The 20,377-nt window shown below is 56.4% G+C and overlaps 1 protein-coding gene across 1 annotated transcript in view; it reads left to right on the top strand.

Moving 5' to 3' along the window:
* Positions 1 to 16,581, top strand: part of LOC121108491 (unconventional myosin-Vb-like) — a gene marked incomplete at its 3' end in the record, with an annotated part of 32,770 nt that extends 16,189 nt beyond the window's left edge. Inside the window, exons 5-6 of the mRNA XM_040656199.2 lie at positions 7,316 to 7,466; positions 16,438 to 16,581. Coding sequence (XP_040512133.2) covers positions 7,316 to 7,466; positions 16,438 to 16,581 — 295 coding nt within the window. The remainder of the gene's footprint in view (positions 1 to 7,315; positions 7,467 to 16,437) is intronic.
* Between the last annotated feature and the right edge of the window lie 3,796 nt (positions 16,582 to 20,377).

The raw sequence follows: 20,377 nt of genomic DNA, 5'->3' as shown, positions 1-20,377 counted from the left end.
CCCTTATAGGGCCCTATTGACCCTCTCCCATCCCTCATAGGGCCCTCTTACCCCCCCAAACCCCCTTATAGGGCCCTATTAACCCCCTCCCACCCTTTATAGGGCCCTATTAACCCCCTCCCTCCCCTTATAGGGCCCAATTAACCCTCTCTCTCCCCTTACAGGGCCCTATTAACGCCCCCAAACCCCCTTATAGGGCCCTATTAACGCCCCCCCCCACCCTTTATAGGGCCCTATTAACCCTCTCCCACCCCTTATAGGGCCCTATTAACCCCCTCCCATCCCGCATAGGGCCCTATGATGCCCCCAAATCCCTTTATAGGGCCCTATTAACCCCCTCCCTCCCCTTATAGGGCGCTATTGACCCCCTCCCATCCCTTATAGGGCCCTATTAACCCCCCCAAACCCCCTTATAGGGCCCTATTAATCTCCTCCCATCCCTTATAGGACCCTATTGACCCTCTCCCATCCCTTATAGGGCCCTATTACCCCCCCTACCCCCTTATAGGGCCCTATTAACCCCCTCCCACCCCTTATAGGGCGCTATTACCCCCCCAAACCCCCTTATAGGGCCCTATTAACCCCCTACACCCCTTATAGGGCCCTATTGACCCCCTCCCATCCCTCATAGGGCCCTATAATGCCCCCAAACCCCCTTATAGGGTCCTATTACCCCCCCTACCCCCTTATAGGGCCCTATTAACCCCCTCCCATCCCTCATAGGGCCCTATTACCCCCCCCAAACCCCCTTATAGGGCCCTATTAACCCCCTCCCTCCCCTTATAGGGCCCTATTAATGCCCCCAAATACCTTATAGGGCCCTATTGACCCTCTCCCATCCCTTATAGGGCCCTATTACCCCCCCTCCCATCCCCTATAGGGCCCTATTACCCCCCCTACCCCCTTATAGGGCCCTATTAACCCTCTCCCTCCCCTTATAGGGCCCTATTACCCCCCTCCCACCCCTTATAGGGCCCTATAATGCCCCCCTACCCCCTTATAGGGCCCTATTACCCCCCCAAACCCCCTTATAGGGCCCAATTAACCCTCTCTCTCCCCTCATAGGGCCCTATTGACCCTCTCCCATCCCTTATAGGGCCCTATTACGCCCCCACACCCCTTATAGGGCCCTATTACCCCCGCATACCCCCTTATATGGCCCTATTAATCCCCTACCACCCCTTATAGGGCCCTATTAACCCCCTACCACCCCTTATAGGGCCCTATTACCCCCCTCCCACCCTTTATAGGGCCCTATTAACCCTCTCCCACCCCTTATAGGGCCCTATTGACCCTCTCCCATCCCTTATAGGGCCCTATTACCCCCCCAAACCCCCTTATAGGGCCCTATTAACCCCCTACCACCCCTTATAGGGCCCTATTAACCCTCTCCCTCCCCTTATAGATCCCTATTAACCCCCTCCCATCCCTTATAGGGCCCTATTACCCCCCCAAACCCCCTTATAGGGCCCTATTAACCCCCTCCCTCCCCTCATAGGGCCCTATAATGCCCCCCTACCCCCTTATAGGGCCCTATTAACCCCTCTCCCATCCCTCATAGGGCCCTATTGACCCTCTCCCATCCCCTATAGGGCCCTCTTACCCCCCCAAACCCCCTTATAGGGCCCTATTAACCCTCTCCCTCCCCTTATAGGGCCCTATTAACCCTCTCTCTCCCCTTATAGGGCCCTATTAACCCCCTCCCATCCCCTATAGGGCCCTATTACCCCCCCAAACCCCCTCATAGGGCCCTATTGACCCTCTCCCTCCCCTTATACGGCCCTATTAACCCTCTCCCATCCCTTATAGGGCCCTATTAACGCCCCCTCCCCCCCCTCATAGGGCCCTATTGACCCCCTCCCACCCTTTATAGGGCCCTATTAACCCCCTCCCTCCCCTCATAGGGCCCTATTGACCCTCTCCCATCCCTCATAGGGCCCTATAATGCCCCCCTACCCCCTTATAGGGCCCTATTAACCCCCCCAAACCCCCTTATAGGGCCCTATTACCCCCCCCAAACCCCCTTATAGGCCCCTATAATGTCCCCAAACCCCCTTATAGGGCCCTATTAACCCTCTCCCATCCCCTATAGGGCCCTATTACCCCCCCAAACCCCCTTATAGGGCCCTATTAACCCTCTCCCTCCCCTTATAGGGCCCTATTACCCCCCCAAACCCCCTTATAGGGCCCTATTACCCCCCTACACCCTTTATAGGGCCCTATTAACCCCCTTTTATCCCTTATAGGGCCCTATTGACCCTCTCCCTCCCCTTATAGGGCCCTATTGACCCTCTCCCTCCCCTTATAGGGCCCTATTACCCCCCCAAACCCCCTTATAGGGCCCTATTAACCCCCTACCCCCTTATAGGGCCCTATTGACTCCCTCCCATCCCTTATAGGGCCCTATTACCCCCCTACACCCCTTATAGGGTCCTATTGACCCCCCCACCCCCCTTATAGGGCCCTATTAACCCTCTCCCATCCCTCATAGGGCCCTATTGACCCCTTCCCATCCCTCATCGGGCCCTATTACCCCCCCAAACCCCCTTATAGGGCCCTATTAACCCCCTCCCTCCCCTTATAGGGCCCTATTAACCCCCCCTCCCCCCCCCTTATAGGGCCCTATTGACCCTCTCCCATCCCTCATAGGGCCTTATTGACCCCATATCACCCCTTATAGGGCCCTATTGCCCGCCCCTCCCATCCCTTATAGGGCCCTATGATGCCCCCAAACCCCCTTATAGGGCCCTATTAACCTTCTCCCATCCCTTATAGGGCCCTACTAACCCCCCCAAACCCCCTTATAGGGCCCTATTGACCCCCTTTCACCCTTTATAGGGCCTTATTAACGCCCCCACACCCCTTATAGGGCCATTTTACCCCCTCCCACCCTTTATAGGGCCCTATTGACCCCCTCCTTCCCCTTATAGGGCCCTATTAACCCCCCCAAACCCCCTTATAGGGCCCTATTAACCCCTTACCACCCCTTATAGGGCCCTATTGACCCTCTCCCATCCCTTATAGGGCCCTATTAACCCCCCCAAATCCCCTTATAGGGCCCTATTGACCCCCCTCCCACCCCTTATAGGGCCCTATTACCCCCTTCCTCCCCTTAAAGGGCCCTATTACCCCCCCTACCCCCTTATATGGCCCTATTATCCCCTTCCTCCCCTTATAGGGCCCTATTACCCCCCTCCCATCCCTTACAGGGCCCTATTAACCCCCCTACCCCCTTATAGGGCCCTATTGACCCTCTCTCTCCCCACATAGGGCCCTATTAACCCTCTCCCATCCCTTATAGGGCCCTATTAACCCCCCCAAATCCCCTTATAGGGCCCTATTGACCCCCCCCCCACCCCTTATAGGGCCCTATTGATCCCCTCCCATCCCTCATAGGGCCCTATTGACCCTCTCCCATCCCCTATAGGGCCCTATTACCCCCCCTACCCCCTTATAGGGCCCTATTAACCCCCCCTCCCCCCCCTTATAGGGCCCTATTGACCCTCTCCCATCCCTCATAGGGCCCTATTGACCCTCTCCCATCCCTTATAGGGCCCTATTACCCCCCCACCCCCCTTATAGGGCCCTATTAACCCCCCTCCCATCCCTCATAGGGCCCTATAATGCCCCCAAACCCCCTTATAGGGTCCTATTACCCCCCCTACCCCCTTATAGGGCCCTATTAACCCCCTCCCATCCCTCATAGGGCCCTATTACCCCCCCAAACCCCCTTATAGGGCCCTATTAACGCCTCCCCCCCCCCCCCAAACCCTCTTATAGGGCCCTATTAACCCCCTCCCACCCCTTATAGGGCCCTATTGACCCCATATCGCCCCTTATAGGGTCCTATTACCCCCCCAAACCCCCTTATAGGGCCCTATTAACCCCCCCAAAACCCCTTATAGGGCCCTATTGATCCCCTCCCATCTCTCATAGGGCCCTATTACCCCCCCTACCCCCTTATAGGGCCCTATTAACCCCCTCCCACCCCTTATAGGGCCCTATTACCCCCCCAAACCCCCTTATAGGGCCCTATTAACCCCCTCCCTCCCCTCATAGGGCCCTATTGACCCTCTCCCTCCCCTTATACGGCCCTATTAACCCTCTCCCATCCCTTATAGGGCCCTATTGATCCCCTCCCATCCCTTATAGGGCCCTATAATGTCCCCAAATCCCTTTATAGGGCCCTATTATCCCCTCCCTCCCCTTATAGGGCCCTATTGACCCCCTCCCTCCCCTTATAGGGCCCTATTAACCCCCCCTACCACCCCTTATAGGGCCCTATTAACCCTCTCCCACCCCTTATACGGCCCTGTTAACGCCCCCACACCCCTTATAGGGCCCTATTAACCCCCTCCCACCCCTTATAGGGCCCTATTAACGCCCCCAAACCCCCTTATAGGGCCCTATTAACGCCCCCCCCCCCCCCCCCCTTTATAGGGCCCTATTAACCCTCTCCCATCCCTTATAGGGCCCTATTAACCCCCTCCCATCCCTTATAGGGCCCTATTAACGCCCCCAAACCCCCTTATAGGGCCCTATTGACCCCCCCAAACCCCCTTATAGGGCCCAATTAACCCTCTCTCTCCCCTCATAGGGCCCTATTAACCCCCCCAAATCCCCTTATAGGGCCCTATTGACCCCCCCCCCACCCCTTATAGGGCCCTATTGATCCCCTCCCATCCCTCATAGGGCCCTATTACCCCCCCAAACCCCCTTATAGGGCCCTATTAACCCTCTCTCTCCCGTTATAGGGCCCTATTAACCTCCTCCCATCCCTTATAGGGCCCTATTGACCCTCTCCCACCCCTTATAGGGCCCTATAATGCCCCCAAATCCCCTTATAGGGCCCTATTACCCCCCCTACCCCCTTATAGGGCCCTATTAATCCCCTCCCACCCCTTATAGGGCCCTATTACTCCCCCTACCCCCTTATAGGGCCCTATTAACCCCCTCCCATCCCTAGTAGGGCCCTATTAATGCCTCCCCCTGCCCCATAGCCCCTTATAGGGTCCTATTGACTGTCTCCCATCCCTTATAGGGCCCTATTAACCCCCCCAAGCCCCCTTATAGGGCCCTATTGACCCCCTTCCACCCTTTATAGGGCCCTATTAACCCCCCCCCCCCCTTATAGGGCCCTATTACCCCCCCAAATCCCCTTATAGGGCCCTATTAACCCCTTTCCCATCCCTTATAGGGCCCTATTGAACCCCTCCCATCCCTTATAGGGCCCTATTACCCCCCCTACCCCCTTATAGGGCCCTATTAACCCCCCCAAACCCCCTTATAGGGCCCTATTGACCCCCCCCCCACCCCTTATAGGGCCCTATTACCCCCCCCCTCCCCCCTCATAGGGCCCTATTGACCCTCTCCCTCCCCTTATAGGGCCCTATTACTCCCCCTACCCCCTTATAGGGCCCTATTATCCCCTACCACCCCTTATAGGGCCCTATTAACCCCCCCAAACCCCCTTATAGGGCCCTATTAACCCCCTCCCTCCCCTCATAGGGCCCTATTGACCCTCTCCCATCCCTTATAGGGCCCTATAATGCCCCAAACCCCCTTATAGGGCCCTATTACCCCCCCAAACCCCCTTATAGGGCCCTATTACCCCCTCCCTCCCCTTATAGGGCCCTATTACCCCCCCAAATGCCCTTATAGGGCCCTATTAACCCTCTCCCTCCCCTCATAGGGCCCTATTGACCCCCTCCCATCCCTCATAGGGCCCTATTGACCCTCTCCCATCCCTCATAGGGCCCTATTACCCCCCCACACCCCTTATAGGGCCCTATTACCCCCCCAAACCCTGTTATAGGGCCCTATTAACCCCCTACCACCCCTTATAGGGCCCTATTGACCCTCTCCCTCCCCTTATAGGGCCCTATTACCCCCCCAAACCACCTTATAGGGCCCTATTAACCTCCTCCCATCCCTTATAGGGCCCTATTACTCCCCCTACCCCCTTATAGGGCCCTATTAACCCCCTCCCATCCCTCATAGGGCCCTATTAATGCCTCCCCCTGCCCCATAGCCCCTTATAGGGTCCTATTGACTGTCTCCCATCCCTTATAGGGCCCTATTAACCCCCCCAAACACCCTTATAGGGCCCTATTGAACCTCTCCCATCCCTTATAGGGCCCTATTACCCCCCCAAACCCCCTTATAGGGCCCTATTACCCCCCCATACCCCCTTATAGGGCCCTATTGACCCTCTCCCACCCCTTATAGATCCCTATTAACCTCCCCAAACCCCCTTATAGGGCCCTATTGACCCTCTCCCTCCCCTTATAGGGCCCTATTACTCCCCCTACCCCCTTATAGGGCCCTATTAACCCCTTTCCCATCCCTTATAGGGCCCTATTGAACCCCTCCCATCCCTTATAGGGCCCTATTACCCCCCCAAACCCCCTTATAGGGCCCTATTGACCCCCTCCCATCCCTTATAGGGCCCTATTACCCCCCCAAACCCCCTTATAGGGCCCTATTACCCCTCTCCCATCCCTTATAGGGCCCTATTACCCCCTCTCCCACCCCTCATAGGGCCCTATTAACCCCCCCAAGCCCCCTTATAGGGCCCTATTGACCCCCTCCCATCCCTCATAGGGCCCTATTAACCCCCCCAAACCCCCTTATAGGGCCCTATTACCCCCCCATACCCCCTTATAGGGCCCTATTGACCCTCTCCCATCCCCTATAGGGCCCTATTACCCCCCCATACCCCCTTATAGGGCCCTATTGACCCTCTCCCATCCCTTATAGGGCCCTATTACCCCCCCTACCCCCTTATAGGGCCCTATTATCCCCTTCCTCCCCTTATAGGGCCCTATTACCCCCCTCCCTCCCCTTATAGGGTCCTATTACCCCCCCAAACCCCCTTATAGGGCCCTATTACCCCCCCACCCCCCTTATAGGGCCCAATTAACCCTCTCCCATCCCTCATAGGGCCCTATTGACCCCTTCCCATCCCTCATAGGGCCCTATTACCCCCCCCACCCCCCTTATAGAGCCCAATTAACCCTCTCTCTCCCCTCATAGGGCCCTATTGACCCTCTCCCATCCCTTATAGGGCCCTATTAACGCCCCCAAACCCCCTTATAGGGCCCTATTGACCCCCTCCCATCCCTTATAGGGCCCTATTGACCCTCTCCCTCCCCTCATAGGGCCCTATTACCCCCCCAAACCCCCTTATAGGGCCCTATTACCCCCCCTACCCCCTTATAGGGCCCTATTACCCCCTCTCCCATCCCTCATAGGGCCCTGTAATGCCCCCATACCCCCTTATAGGGCCCTATTAACCCCCCCCCCCCCTTTATAGGGCCAACGAGAACCAATCGGTGGTGGTGAGCGGCGAATCCGGGGCGGGCAAAACGGTGTCGGCCAAATACGCCCTGAGGTTCTTTGCCACCGTGGGGGGGTCCCGTGGGGCCGTGGAGAGCCGAGTGATGGCGGCCAACCCCATCTTGGAGGTGGGGATCTGTGGGGTCCTTATGGGGTCTTTGTGGGGTCCTATGGGGTCTTATGGGGTCTCTATGGGAGTCTATGAGGCTCTATGGGGGCTCTATGGGAGTCTATGGGGGTCTATGGGGGCTCTATGGGAGTCTATGGGAGCCTATGAGGGTCTATGGGGGTCTATGGGGGCTCAATGGGGGTCTATGAGGGTCTATGGGGGTCCTCTGGGGGTCTATGGGGGTCTATGGGGGTCTATGGGGGTCTATGGGGGTCTATGGGGGTCTATGGGAGCCTATTGGGGTCTATGGGGCTCTATGGGAGTCTATGGGAGTCTATGGGAGTCTATGGGGGTCTATGGGAGTCTATGGGAGTCTATGGGAGTCTATGGGAGTCTATGGGAGTCTATGGGGCTCTCTGGGGGTCTATGGGGTCCTATGGGGGTTCTATGGGAGTCTATGAGAGTCTATGGGGCTCTATGGGGGTCTTATGGGGTCTTTATGGGGTCCTATGGGGGTCTATGGGGTCTTTATAGGGGTCTATGAGGATCTATGGGGCTCTATGGGGCTCTATGGGGGTCTATGGGAGTCTATGGGGGTCTATGAGGGTCTATGGGATCCTTATGGGGTCCTATGGGGTCTCTATGGGGTCGTATGAGGTCTCTATGGTGTCCTATGGGGGTCTATGGGCTTCCTATGGGGTCTTATGGGGTCTCTATGGGGGCGTATGGGGGTCTCTATGGGGTCCTATGGGGTTCTGTCGGGCTCCTATTGGGGCCGTATGGGGGGCGGGGGGGGTTTGTGGGGTCCCCTGAGGTTCTTTGCCACCGTGGGGGGGTCCCGTGGGGCCGTGGAGAGCCGAGTGATGGCGGCCAACCCCATCTTGGAGGTGGGGATCTGTGGGGTCCTTATGGGGTCGTTGTGGGGTCTTATGGGGTCTCTATGGGAGTCTATGAGGCTCTATGGGGGCTCTATGGGAGTCTATGGGGGTCTATGGGGGCTCTATGGGAGTCTATGGGAGCCTATGAGGGTCTATGGGGGTCTATGGGGGCTCAATGGGGGTCTATGAGGGTCTATGGGGGTCCTCTGGGGGTCTATGGGGGTCTATGGGGGTCTATGGGGGTCTATGGGGGTCTATGGGAGCCTATTGGGGTCTATGGGGCTCTATGGGAGTCTATGGGAGTCTATGGGAGTCTATGGGGGTCTATGGGAGTCTATGGGAGTCTATGGGAGTCTATGGGAGTCTATGGGAGTCTATGGGGCTCTCTGGGGGTCTATGGGGTCCTATGGGGGTTCTATGGGAGTCTATGAGAGTCTATGGGGCTCTATGGGGGTCTTATGGGGTCTTTATGGGGTCCTATGGGGGTCTATGGGGTCTTTATAGGGGTCTATGAGGATCTATGGGGCTCTATGGGGCTCTATGGGGGTCTATGGGAGTCTATGGGGGTCTATGAGGGTCTATGGGATCCTTATGGGGTCCTATGGGGTCTCTATGGGGTCGTATGAGGTCTCTATGGTGTCCTATGGGGGTCTATGGGCTTCCTATGGGGTCTTATGGGGTCTCTATGGGGGCGTATGGGGGTCTCTATGGGGTCCTATGGGGTTCTGTCGGGCTCCTATTGGGGCCGTATGGGGGGCGGGGGGGGTTTGTGGGGTCCCCTGAGGTTCTTTGCCACCGTGGGGGGGTCCCGTGGGGCCGTGGAGAGCCGAGTGATGGCGGCCAACCCCATCTTGGAGGTGGGGATCTGTGGGGTCCTATGGGGTCTCATGGGGTCTCTATGGGAGTCTATGGGAGTCTATGGGGGTCTATGGGAGTCTATGGGAGTCTATGGGAGTCTATGGGGGTCTATGGGAGTCTATGGGAGTCTATGGGAGTCTATGGGGGTCTATGGGGCTCTATGGGAGTCTATGGAGGTTCTATGGGAGTCTATGGGGGTCTATGGGGTTCTATGGGGTTCTATGAGAGTCTATGGGACTTTATGGGGGTCTATGGGGCTCTATGGGGGCCTATGGGGGTCTATGGGAGTCTATGGGGGTCTATGGGGGTCTATGGGGCTCTATGGGAGTCTATGGGGGTCTATGGGGGTCATTGGGGGTCTATGGGGCTCTATGGGAGTCTATGGGAGTCTATGAGGCTCTATGGGAGTCTATGGGAGTCTATGGGGCTCTATGGGGGTCTATGGGGGTCTATGGGGGTTCTATGGGAGTCTATGGGAGTCTATGGGGGTCTATGGGGCTCTATGGGAGTCTATGGGAGTCTATGGGAGTCTATGGGCGTCTATGGGGGTCTATGGGGCTCTATGGGAGTCTATGGGGGTCTATGGAGGTTCTATGGGAGTCTATGGGGGTCTATGGGGGTCTATGGGAGTCTATGAGGGTCTATGGGGGTCTATGGGAGTCTATGGGAGTCTATGGGGCTCTATGGGGGCTCTATGGGAGTCTATGGGAGTCTATGGGGGTCTATGGGGGTCTATGGGGTCTCTATGGGGCTCTATGGGGGTCTATGGGAGTCTATGGGGGTCTATGGGGCTCTATGAGGGTCTATGGGGTTCTATGAGGGTCTATGGGGGTCTATGGGAGTCTATGGGAGTCTATGGGGGTCTATGGTGGCTCTATAGGAGTCTATGAGAGTCTATGGGAGTCTATGGGGCTCTATGGGAGTCTATGGGAGTCTATGGGAGTCTATGGGGGTCTATGGGGGTCTATGGGGGTCTATGGGAGTCTGTGGGGGTCTATGAGGGTCTATGGGGGTCTATGAGAGTCTATGAGAGTCTATGGGAGTCTATGGGGCTCTATGGGGGTCTATGGGAGTCTATGGGAGTCTATGGGAGTCTATGGGGGTCTATGGGGTTCTATGGGGCTCTACGGGGCTCTATGGGGGTCTATGGGAGTCTATGGGGGTCCTATGGGGGTCTATGAGGTTCTATGGGATACTTATGGGGTCCTATGGGGTCTCTATGGGGTCCTATGGGGTCTCTATGGGGTGTTATGGGGTCTCTATGGGGGTCTATGGGGGCTTCATGGGGTCTCTATGGGGTCCTATGGGGTTCTGTCGGGCTCCTATTGGGGCCGTATGGGGGGCGGGGGGGATTTGTGGGGTCCCCTGAGGTTCTTTGCCACCGTGGGGGGGTCCCGTGGGGCCGTGGAGAGCCGAGTGATGGCGGCCAACCCCATCTTGGAGGTGGGGTCCTTATGGGGTCTTTGTGGGGTCCTATGGGGTCTTATGGGGTCTCTCTGGGAGTCTATGAGGCTCTATGGGGGCTCTATGGGAGTCTATGGGGGTCTATGGGAGTCTATGGGGGTCTATGGGAGTCTATGGGGCTCTATGGGAGTCTATGGGAGTCTATGGGAGTCTATGGGAGTCTATGGGAGTCTATGGGGGTCTATGTGGTCCTTATGGGCTCCTTATGGGGGTCTATGAGGCTCTATGGGGCTCTATGGGGCTCTATGGGGACTCTGTGGGAGCCTATGAGGGTCTATGGGGGCCTATGACGATCTATGGGGCTCTATGGGAGTCTATGGGGGTCTATGAGGGTCCTTATGGGGGTCTAAGGGGTCTTTATGGGGTCTTATGGGGTCTTTATGGGGTCTTATGGGGGTCTATGGGGTTCCTATGGGGCTCTATGGGAGTCTATGAGAGTCTATGGGGGTCCTTATGGGGTCCTTTTGGGGTCTTATGGGGGTCTTATGGGGTCTTTATGGGGTCCTATGGGGGTCTATGGGAGTCTATGGGGTTCCTATGGGGGACTATGGGGGTATATGGGATCCTTATGGGGTCCTTAGGGGTCTCTATGGTGTCCTATGGGGGTCTATGGGCTTCCTATGGGGTCTTATGGGGTCTCTATGGGGGCTTATGGGGGTCTCTATGGGGTCCTATGGGGTTCTGTTGGGCTCCTATTGGGGCCGTATGGGGGGCGGGGGGGGGTTTGTGGGGTCCCCTGAGGTTCTTTGCCACCGTGGGGGGGTCCCGTGGGGCCGTGGAGAGCCGAGTGATGGCGGCCAACCCCATCTTGGAGGTGGGGTCCTTATGGGGTCTTTGTGGGGTCCTATGGGGTCTTATGGGGTCTCTATGGGGGTCTATGGGAGTCTATGGGAGTCTATGGGAGTGTATGGGGCTCTATGGGGGCTCTATGGGAGTCTATGGAAGTCTATGGGGGTCTATGGGGGTCTATGGGAGTCTATGGGGCTCTATGGGAGTCTATGGGAGCCTATGGGGGTCTATGGAGGTTCTATGGGAGTCTATGGGGGTCTATGGGAGTCTATGGGGGTCTATGGGAGTCTATGGGAGTCTATGGGGGTCTATGAGAGTCTATGGGAGTCTATGGGAGTCTATGGGGTTCTATGGGGCTCTATGGGAGTCTATGGGAGTCTATGGAGGTTCTATGGGAGTCTATGGGGGTCTATGGGAGTCTATGGGGCTCTATGGGGGTCTATGGGAGTCTATGAGGCTCTATGGGGGCTCTATGGGAGTCTATGGGAGTCTATGGGGCTCTATGGGAGTCTATGGGGGTCTATGGGGGTCTATGAGGCTCTATGGGGGTCTATGGGAGTTTATGGGAGTCTATGGGAGTCTATGAGGGTCTGTGGGGGTGCTATGGGGGCTCAGTGGGGGTCTATGGGGGTCCTATGGGGGTTCTATGAGACTCTTTGGGGCTCTATGGGGCTCTATGGGGCTCTATGGGGGCTCTATGGGAGTCTATGGGAGCCTATGAGGGTCTATGGGGGTCTATGGGGGTCTATGGGGGCTCAATGGGGGTCTATGAGGGTCTATGGGGGTCCTCTGGGGGTCTATGGGGTCCTATGAGGGTCTTTGAGGCTCTATGGGGGTCTATGAGAGTCTATGGGAGTCTATGGGGGTCTATCGGGGCTCTATGGGGTCTTTATGGGGTCTTACGGGGGTCTATGGGGGTCCTATGAGGGTCTATGGGGGTCTATGAGAGTCTATGGGGGTCTGTGGGGTCCTTATGGGGGGTCTAATGGGGTCTTTAGGGGGTCTTTGGTAGTCCTATGGGGGCTCTATGGGGGTCTATTGGGGCTTCATGGGGTCTTATGGGGTCTTATGGGGTTCTATGGGGTCCTTAGGGGTCTCTATGGGGTCCTACGGGCCCCAATAGAGTCCTATGGGCACCTATTGGCTCCTATTGGTTCCTATGGGCCCCAATAGAGTTCCATGGGCTCCTATTGGCTCCTATTAACTTCTATGGGCTCCTATTGGTTCCTATTGGTTCCTATGAGCTTCTATTGAGTTCTATGGGCTCCTATTGGCTCCTATGGGCTCCTATTGGTTCCCATTGGTTCCTATGGGCTCCTATTGGCTCCTATTGGTTCCTATTGGCTCCTATGGGCTCCTATTGGCTCCTATGGGCTCCTATTGGTTCCCATTGGTTCCTATGGGCTCCTATTGGCTCCTATTGGTTCCTATTGGCTCCTATGGGCTCCTATTGGCTCCTATGGGCTCCTATTGGTTCCCATTGGTTCCTATGGGCTCCTATTGGCTCCTATTGGTTCCTATTGGCTCCTATGGGCTCCTATTGGCTCCTATGGGCTCCTATTGGTTCCCATTGGTTCCTATGGGCTCCTATTGGCTCCTATTGGTTCCTATTGGCTCCTATGGGCTCCTATTGGCTCCTATGGGCTCCTATTGGTTCCCATTGGTTCCTATGGGCTCCTATTGGCTCCTATTGGCTCCTATGGGCTCCTATTGGTTCCCATTGGTTCCTATGGGCTCCTATTGGCTCCTATTGGTTCCTATGGGCTCCTATTGATTCCTATTGGCATCTATGGGCTTCTATTGGCTTCTATGGTCTCCTATTGACTCCTATGGGCTCCTATTGACTCCTATGGGCTCCTATTGACTCCTATGGGCTCCTATTGACTCCTATGGGCTCCTATTGACTCCTATTGGTTCCTATGGGCTCCTATGGGCCCCAATAGAGTCCTATGGGCTCCTATTGACTCCTATGGGCTCCTATTGACTCCTATTGGTTCCTATGGGCTCCTATGGGCCCCAATAGAGTCCTATGGGCTCCTATTGGCTCCTATTAACTTCTATGGGCTCCCATTGGTTCCTATGGGCTCCTATTGGCTCCTATTGGTTCCTATGGGCTCCTATGGGCTCCTATTGATTCCTATTGACTCCTATGGGCTCCTATGGGTTCCTATTGGCTCCTATGGTCTCCTATTGATTCCTATTGGCATCTATGGTCTCCTATTGACTCCTATGGTCGCCTATTGGCTCCTATGGTCTCCTATTGACTCCTATGGTCTCCTATTGATTCCTATTGACTCCTATGGTCTCCCATTGACTCCTATGGTCTCCTATTGAGTCCTATGGGCTCCTATTGGTTCCTATTGGTTCCTATGGTCTCCCATTGACTCCTATGGGCTCCTATTGACTCCTATTGGTTCCTATTGACTCCTATTGGTTCCTATGGGCTCCAATGGGCCCCAATAGAGTCCTATGGGCTCCTATTGGCTCCTATTAACTTCTATGGGCTCCTATGGGCTCCTATTGGTTCCTATTGGTTCCTATGGGCTCCTATTGATTCCTGTTGTCTTCTATGAGCTCCCATTGGTTCCTATGGGCTCCTATTGGCTCCTATTGATTCCTATTGACTCCTATGGGCTCCTATTGATTCCTATTGGCTCCTATGGGCCCCAATAGAGTCCTATGGGCTCCTATTGGTTCCTGTTGTCTTCTATGAGCTCCTATTGGTTCCTATGGGCTCCTATTGAGTTCTATGGGCTCCCATTGGCTCCTATGGGCTCCTATTGGTTCCTATGGGCTCCTATTGGTTCCTATTGGCTCCTATTGGTTCCTATGGGCTCCTATTGATTCCTATTGACTCCTATGGGCTCCTATTGGTTTCTATTGGCTCCTATTGGCTCCTATTGGCTCCTATTGACTCCTATGGGCTCCTATTGGTTTCTATTGGCTCCTATTGGCTCCTATTGGCTCCTATTGACTCCTATGGGCTCCTATTGGTTCCTATTGGCTCCTATTGGTTCTTATTGGTTCCTATTGGTTCCTATTGGCTCCTATTGACTCCTATGGGCTCCTATTGGTTCCTATGGGCTCCTATTGATTCCTATTGGCTCCTTTTGGCTCCTATTGGCTCCTATGGGCTCCTATTGGTTCCTATGGGCTCCTATTGGTTCCTATGGGCTCCTATTGACTTCTATGGGCCCCAATAGAGTCCTATGGGCTCCTATTGTTTCCTATGGGCTCCTATGGGTTCCTATTGTCTTCTATGAGGTCCTATTGGTTCGTATTGGTTCCTATTGACTCCTATTGGCTCCTATTGGTTCCTATTGGCTCCTATTGGTTCTTATTGGTTCCTATTGGTTCCTATGGGCTCCTATTGACTCCTATGGGCTCCTATTGGTTCCTATTGGTTTCAATGGGCTCCTATGGGCCCCAATAGAGTCCTTTGGCTCCTATTGATTCCTATGGGCTCCTATTGGCTCCTATTGGCTCCTATGGTCTCCTATTGGCTCCTATGGGCTCCTATTGGTTCCTATTGGCTCCTATTGGCCCCAATAGAGTCCTATGGGCTCCCATTGGCTCCTATGGGCTCCTATTGGTTCCTGTTGTCTTCTATGAGCTCCTATTGGTTTCTATGGGTTCCTATGGGCTCCTATTGGTTCCTATGGGCTCCTATGGGCCCCAATAGAGTCCTATGGGCTCGTATTGGTTCCTATTGGTTCCTATGGGCTCCTATTGATTCCTATTGGCTGCTATGGTCTCCCATTGACTCCTATGGGCTCCTTTTGGCTCCTATTGGCTCCTATGGGCTCCTATTGGTTCCTATGGGCTCCTATTGGTTCCTATGATCTCCTATTGGCTCCTATTGGCTCCTATTGGCTCCTATTGGTTCTTATTGGTTCCTATTGGCTCCTATTGGTTCCTATGGTTTCCTATTGACTCCTAAAGGCTCCTATTGATTCCTATTGACTCCTATGGGCTCCTATTGGCTCCTATTGATTCCTATTGACTCCTATGGGCTCCTATTGGCTCCTATTGGTTCCTATTGGCTCCTATTGGTTCCTATTGGTTCCTATTGGCTCCTATGGTCTCCCATTGACTCCTATGGTCTCCTATTGAGTCCTATGGGCTCCTATTGGTTCCTATTAGCTCCTATGGGCCCCAATAGAGTCCTATGGGCTCCTATTGACTCCTATTGGTTCCTATTGACTCCTATTGGTTCGTATGGGCTCCAATGGGCCCCAATAGAGTCCTATGGGCTCCTATTGGCTCCTATTAACTTCTATGGGCTCCTATGGGCTCCTATTGGTTCCTATTGGTTCCTATGGGCTCCTATTGATTCCTGTTGTCTTCTATGAGCTCCCATTGGTTCCTATGGGCTCCTATTGGCTCCTATTGATTCCTATTGACTCTTATGGGCTCCTATTGATTCCTATTGGCTCCTATGGGCCCCAATAGAGTCCTATGGGCTCCTATTGGTTCCTGTTGTCTTCTATGAGCTCCTATTGGTTCCTATGGGCTCCTATTGGTTCCTGTTGTCTTCTATGAGCTCCTATTGGTTCCTATGGGCTCCTATTGAGTTCTATGGGCTCCCATTGGCTCCTATGGGCTCCTATTGGTTCCTATGGGCTCCTATGGGCCCCAATAGAGCTCTATGGGCTCCTATTGGCTCCTATTGGCTCCTATTGGTTCCTATTGGCTCCTATTGATTCCTGTTGACTCCTATGGGCTCCTATTGGTTCCTATTGGCTCCTATTGGTTCCTATTGGCTCTTATTGGTTCCTATTGGTTCCTATTGATTGTTATTGACTCCTATGGGCTCCTATTGGTTCCTATTGGCTCTTATTGGTTCCTATTGGTTTCAATGGGCTCCTATTGGTTCCTATTGACTTCTACGGGCTCCTATGGGCCCCAATAGAGCCCGACGCTCCCCTATCCCTTTCAATGGGCCCCCAACGGGAGCACCCATGGGTGCCCCCCCCCACCACCCCCAACCTTCCCCCTCAGGCCCTGGGCAACGCCAAGACGACGCGCAACGCCAACAGCAGCCGCTTCGGCAAGTACGTGGAGCTGCGCTTCGGCGGCGGGCAGCGCCTGCTGGGCGCCCACGTCCGCACCTACCTGCTCGAGAGGTCCCGCGTCGTCTGCCAGGTGGGCACCCATGGGTGCTGGGGGGGGTCTATGGGGTTCTACGGGGGACCTATGGGGGTTCTATGGGGTCCTTTGGGGGTCTATGGGGGTCCTATGGGGGTCTATGGGGGTCTGTGGGGGTCTATGGGTGCCTTTGGGGGTCCTATGGGGGTATATGTGGCACCCATGGGTGCTGGGGGGGGTCTATGGGGGTCCTATGGGGGTCCTATGGGGGTCTATGGGGGTCCTATGGGGGTCTATGGGGGTCCTATGGGGGTCTATGGGGGTCTATGGGGTCCTATGGGGGTCTATGGGGGTCTATGGGGGTCCTATGGGGGTCTATGGGGGTCTATGGGGGTCTATGGCGGTCCTATGGGGGTCTATGGGGGTCTATGGGGCACCCATGGGTGCTGGGGGGGCTCAACGGGGGTCCTATGGGGGTCTATGGGGGTCCTATGGGGGTCTATGGGGGCTCTATGGGGGTCTATGGGGGTCTATGGGGGTCTATGGGGGTCTATGGGGTCCTGTGGGGGTCCTATGGGGGTCTATGGGGGTCTATGGGGGCTCTATGGGGTCCTATGGGGGTCTATGGGGGTCCTATGGGGGTCTATGGGGCACCCATGGGTGCTGGGGGGGCTCTACGGGGCTCTATGGGGGTCTATGTGGCTCCTATGGGGGCTCTATGGGGGTCTATGGGGGTCCTATGGGGGTCTATGGGGGTCCTGTGGGGGTCTATGGGGGTCTATGGGGGTCTATTGGGGTCTATGGGGCTCTATGGGGGTCTATGGGGGTCTATGGGGGTCCTATGGGGGTCTATGGGGGTCTATGGGGGTCCTATGGGGGTCTATGGGGGACCTATGGGGGTCTATGGGGTGTCTATGGGGGTCTATGGGGGTCTATGGGGGTCTATTGGGCACCCCGGGGTGCTGGGGGGGGTCTACGGGGGTCCTATGGGGGTCTATGGGGGTCTATGGGGGTCCTATGGGGGTCTATGGGGGTCCTATGGGGGTATATGGGGGTTGATGGGGGTCCTATGGGGGTCTATGGGGGTCTATGGGGGTCTATGGGGGTCCTATGGGGGCTCTATGGGGGTCTATGGGGGTCTATGGGGGTCCTATGGGGGTCTATGGGGGTCTATGGGGGCTCTATGGGGGTCTACGGGGGTCTATGGGGCTCTATGGGGGTCCTATGGGGGTCTATGGGGCTCTATGGGGGTCTATGGGGGTCTATGGGGGTCTATGGGGGTCCTATGGGGGTCCTATGGGGGTCCTGTGGGGGTTTATGGGGGTCCTATGGGGGTCCTATGGCGGTCCTATGGGGGTCTATGGGGTCCTCTGGGGGTCTATGGGGGTCTATGGGGGTCTATGGGGGTCCTCTGGGGGTCTATGGGGGTCCTATGGCGGTCCTATGGGGGTCTATGGGGTCCTCTGGGGGTCTATGGGGGTCTATGGGGGTCTATGGGGGTCCTCTGGGGGTCTATGGGGGTCCTATGGCGGTCCTATGGGGGTCTATGGGGTCCTCTGGGGGTCTATGGGGCTCTATGGGGGTCTATGGGGGTCCTATGTGGGTCTATGGGGGTCTATGGGGGTCCTATGGGTGCCTTTGGGGGTCCTATGGGGGTATATGTAGCACCCATGGGTGCTGGGGGGGGTCTACGGGGGTCCTATGGGGGTCTATGGGTGTCTATGGGGGTCTATGGGGGTCCTATGGGGGTCTATGGGGGTCTATGGGGCTCTGTGGGGCTCTATTGGGGTCCTATGGGGGTATATGGGGGTTGATGGGGGTCTATGGGGGTCCTATGGGGGTCTATGGGGGTCTATGGGGGTCCTATGGGGGTCTATGGGGGTCTATGGGGTCCTGTGAGGGTCTATGGGGGTCTATGGGGCTCTATGGGGGTCTTATGGGAGTCTATGGGGGTCCTATGGGGGTCTGTGGGGGTCTATGGGGGTCCTATGGGGGTCTATGGGGGTCTATGGGGGTCTATGGGGGCTCTATGGGGGTCCTGTGGGGGTCTATGGGGGTCTATGGGGGTCTATGGGGCTCTATGGGGGTCTATGGGGGCTCTATGGGGGTCTATGGGGGTGCTGTGGGGGTCTATGGGGGTCCTATGGGGGTCCTATGGGGGTCTATGGGGCACCCCTGGGTGCTGGGGGGGCTCTATGGGGCTCTATGGGGGTCTGTGGGGGCTTTATGGGGGTCTATGGGGGTCTATGGGGGTCCTATGGGGGTTGATGGGGGTCTATGGGGGTCCTATGGGGGCTCTATGGGGGCCTATGGGGGTCCTATAAGGGCTCTATGGGGGACTATGGGGGTCCTATGGGGGTCTATGGGGGTCCTGTGGGGGTCTACAGGGGTCCTATGGGGATCTATGGGGGTCTATGGGGGTCCTATGGGGGTCTACGGGGGTCCTATGGGGGTCTATGGGGGTCCTGTGGGGGTATATGGGGCACCCCTGGGTGCTGGGGGGGCTCTATGGGGCTCTATGGGGGTCTGTGGGGGCTTTATGGGGGTCTATGGGGGTCTATGGGGGTCCTATGGGGGTCCTATGGGGGTCTATGGGGGTCTATGGGGGTCCTATGGGGCTCCTATGGGGGTCTATGGGGGTCTATGGGGGTCCTTTGGGGGTCTATTGGGGTCCTATGGGGGTATATGGGGGTTGATGGGGGTCTATGGGGGTCCTGTGGGGTCCTATGGGGGTCTATGGGGGTCCTGTCGGGGTGTATGGGGGTCCTATGAGGTCTATGGGAGTCTATGGGGGTCCTATGGGGGTCTATGGGGGTCCTATGCGGGTCTATGGGGGTCTATGGGGGTCCTATGGGGGTCCTATGGGGGTCTATGGGGGTCTAAGGGGGTCTATGGGGCACCCATGGGTGCTGGGGGGGCTCTACGGGGCTCTATGGGGGTCTGTGGGGGCTTTATGGGGCTCTATGGGGGTCTATGGGGGTCCTATGGGGCTCTATGGGGGTCCTATGGGGGTCTATGGGGGTCTATGGGGGTCCTATGGGGGTCTATGGGGCTCTATGGGGGTCTATGGGGTCTATGGGGCTCTATGGGGGTCTTATGGGGTTCTATGCGGGCTCTATGGGGCTCTATGGGGGTCTATGGGGGTCCTATGTGCGTCCTATGGGGCTCTATGGGGGTCTATGGTGTCCTATGGGGGTCTATGGGGGTCTATGGGGGTCTACGGGGCTCTATGGGGGTCTATGTGGGTCTATGGGGGTCCTATGGGGGTCCTATGGGGGTCTATGGGGGTCTATGGGGGTCTATGGGGGTCTGTGGGGGCTCTATGGGGGTCTATGGGGGTCTATGGGGCACCCATGGGTGCTGGGGGGGCTCTACGGGGGTCCTATGGGGGTCTATGGGGGTCTATGGGGGTCCTATGGGGGTCTGTGGGGTCCTATGGGGGTCTATGGGGGTCCTTTGGGGGTCTATGGGGCACCCATGGGTGCTGGGGGGGCTCTACGGGGCTCTATGGGGGTCTGTGGGGGCTTTATGGGGCTCTATGGGGGTCTATGGGGGTCCTATGGGGCTCTATGGGGGTCTATGGTGTCCTATGGGGGTCTATGGGGGTCTATGGGGGTCCTATGGGGGTCCTATGGGGGTCTATGGGGGTCTATGGGGGTCTGTGGGGGCTCTATGGGGGTCTATGGGGGTCTATGGGGCACCCATGGGTGCTGGGGGGGCTCTACGGGGGTCCTATGGGGGTCCTATGGGGGTCTGTGGGGTCCTATGGGGGTCTATGGGGGTCCTGTGGGGTCCTATGGGGGTCTATGGGGGTCCTATGGGGGTCTATGGGGGTCTATGGGGGTCTATTGGC

The sequence above is a fragment of the Gallus gallus genome, chromosome Z, assembly GCF_016699485.2.
Source record: "Gallus gallus isolate bGalGal1 chromosome Z, bGalGal1.mat.broiler.GRCg7b, whole genome shotgun sequence".
NCBI lineage: Eukaryota > Metazoa > Chordata > Aves > Galliformes > Phasianidae > Gallus > Gallus gallus.
This window is presented reverse-complemented; position numbering and strand designations above follow the sequence as displayed.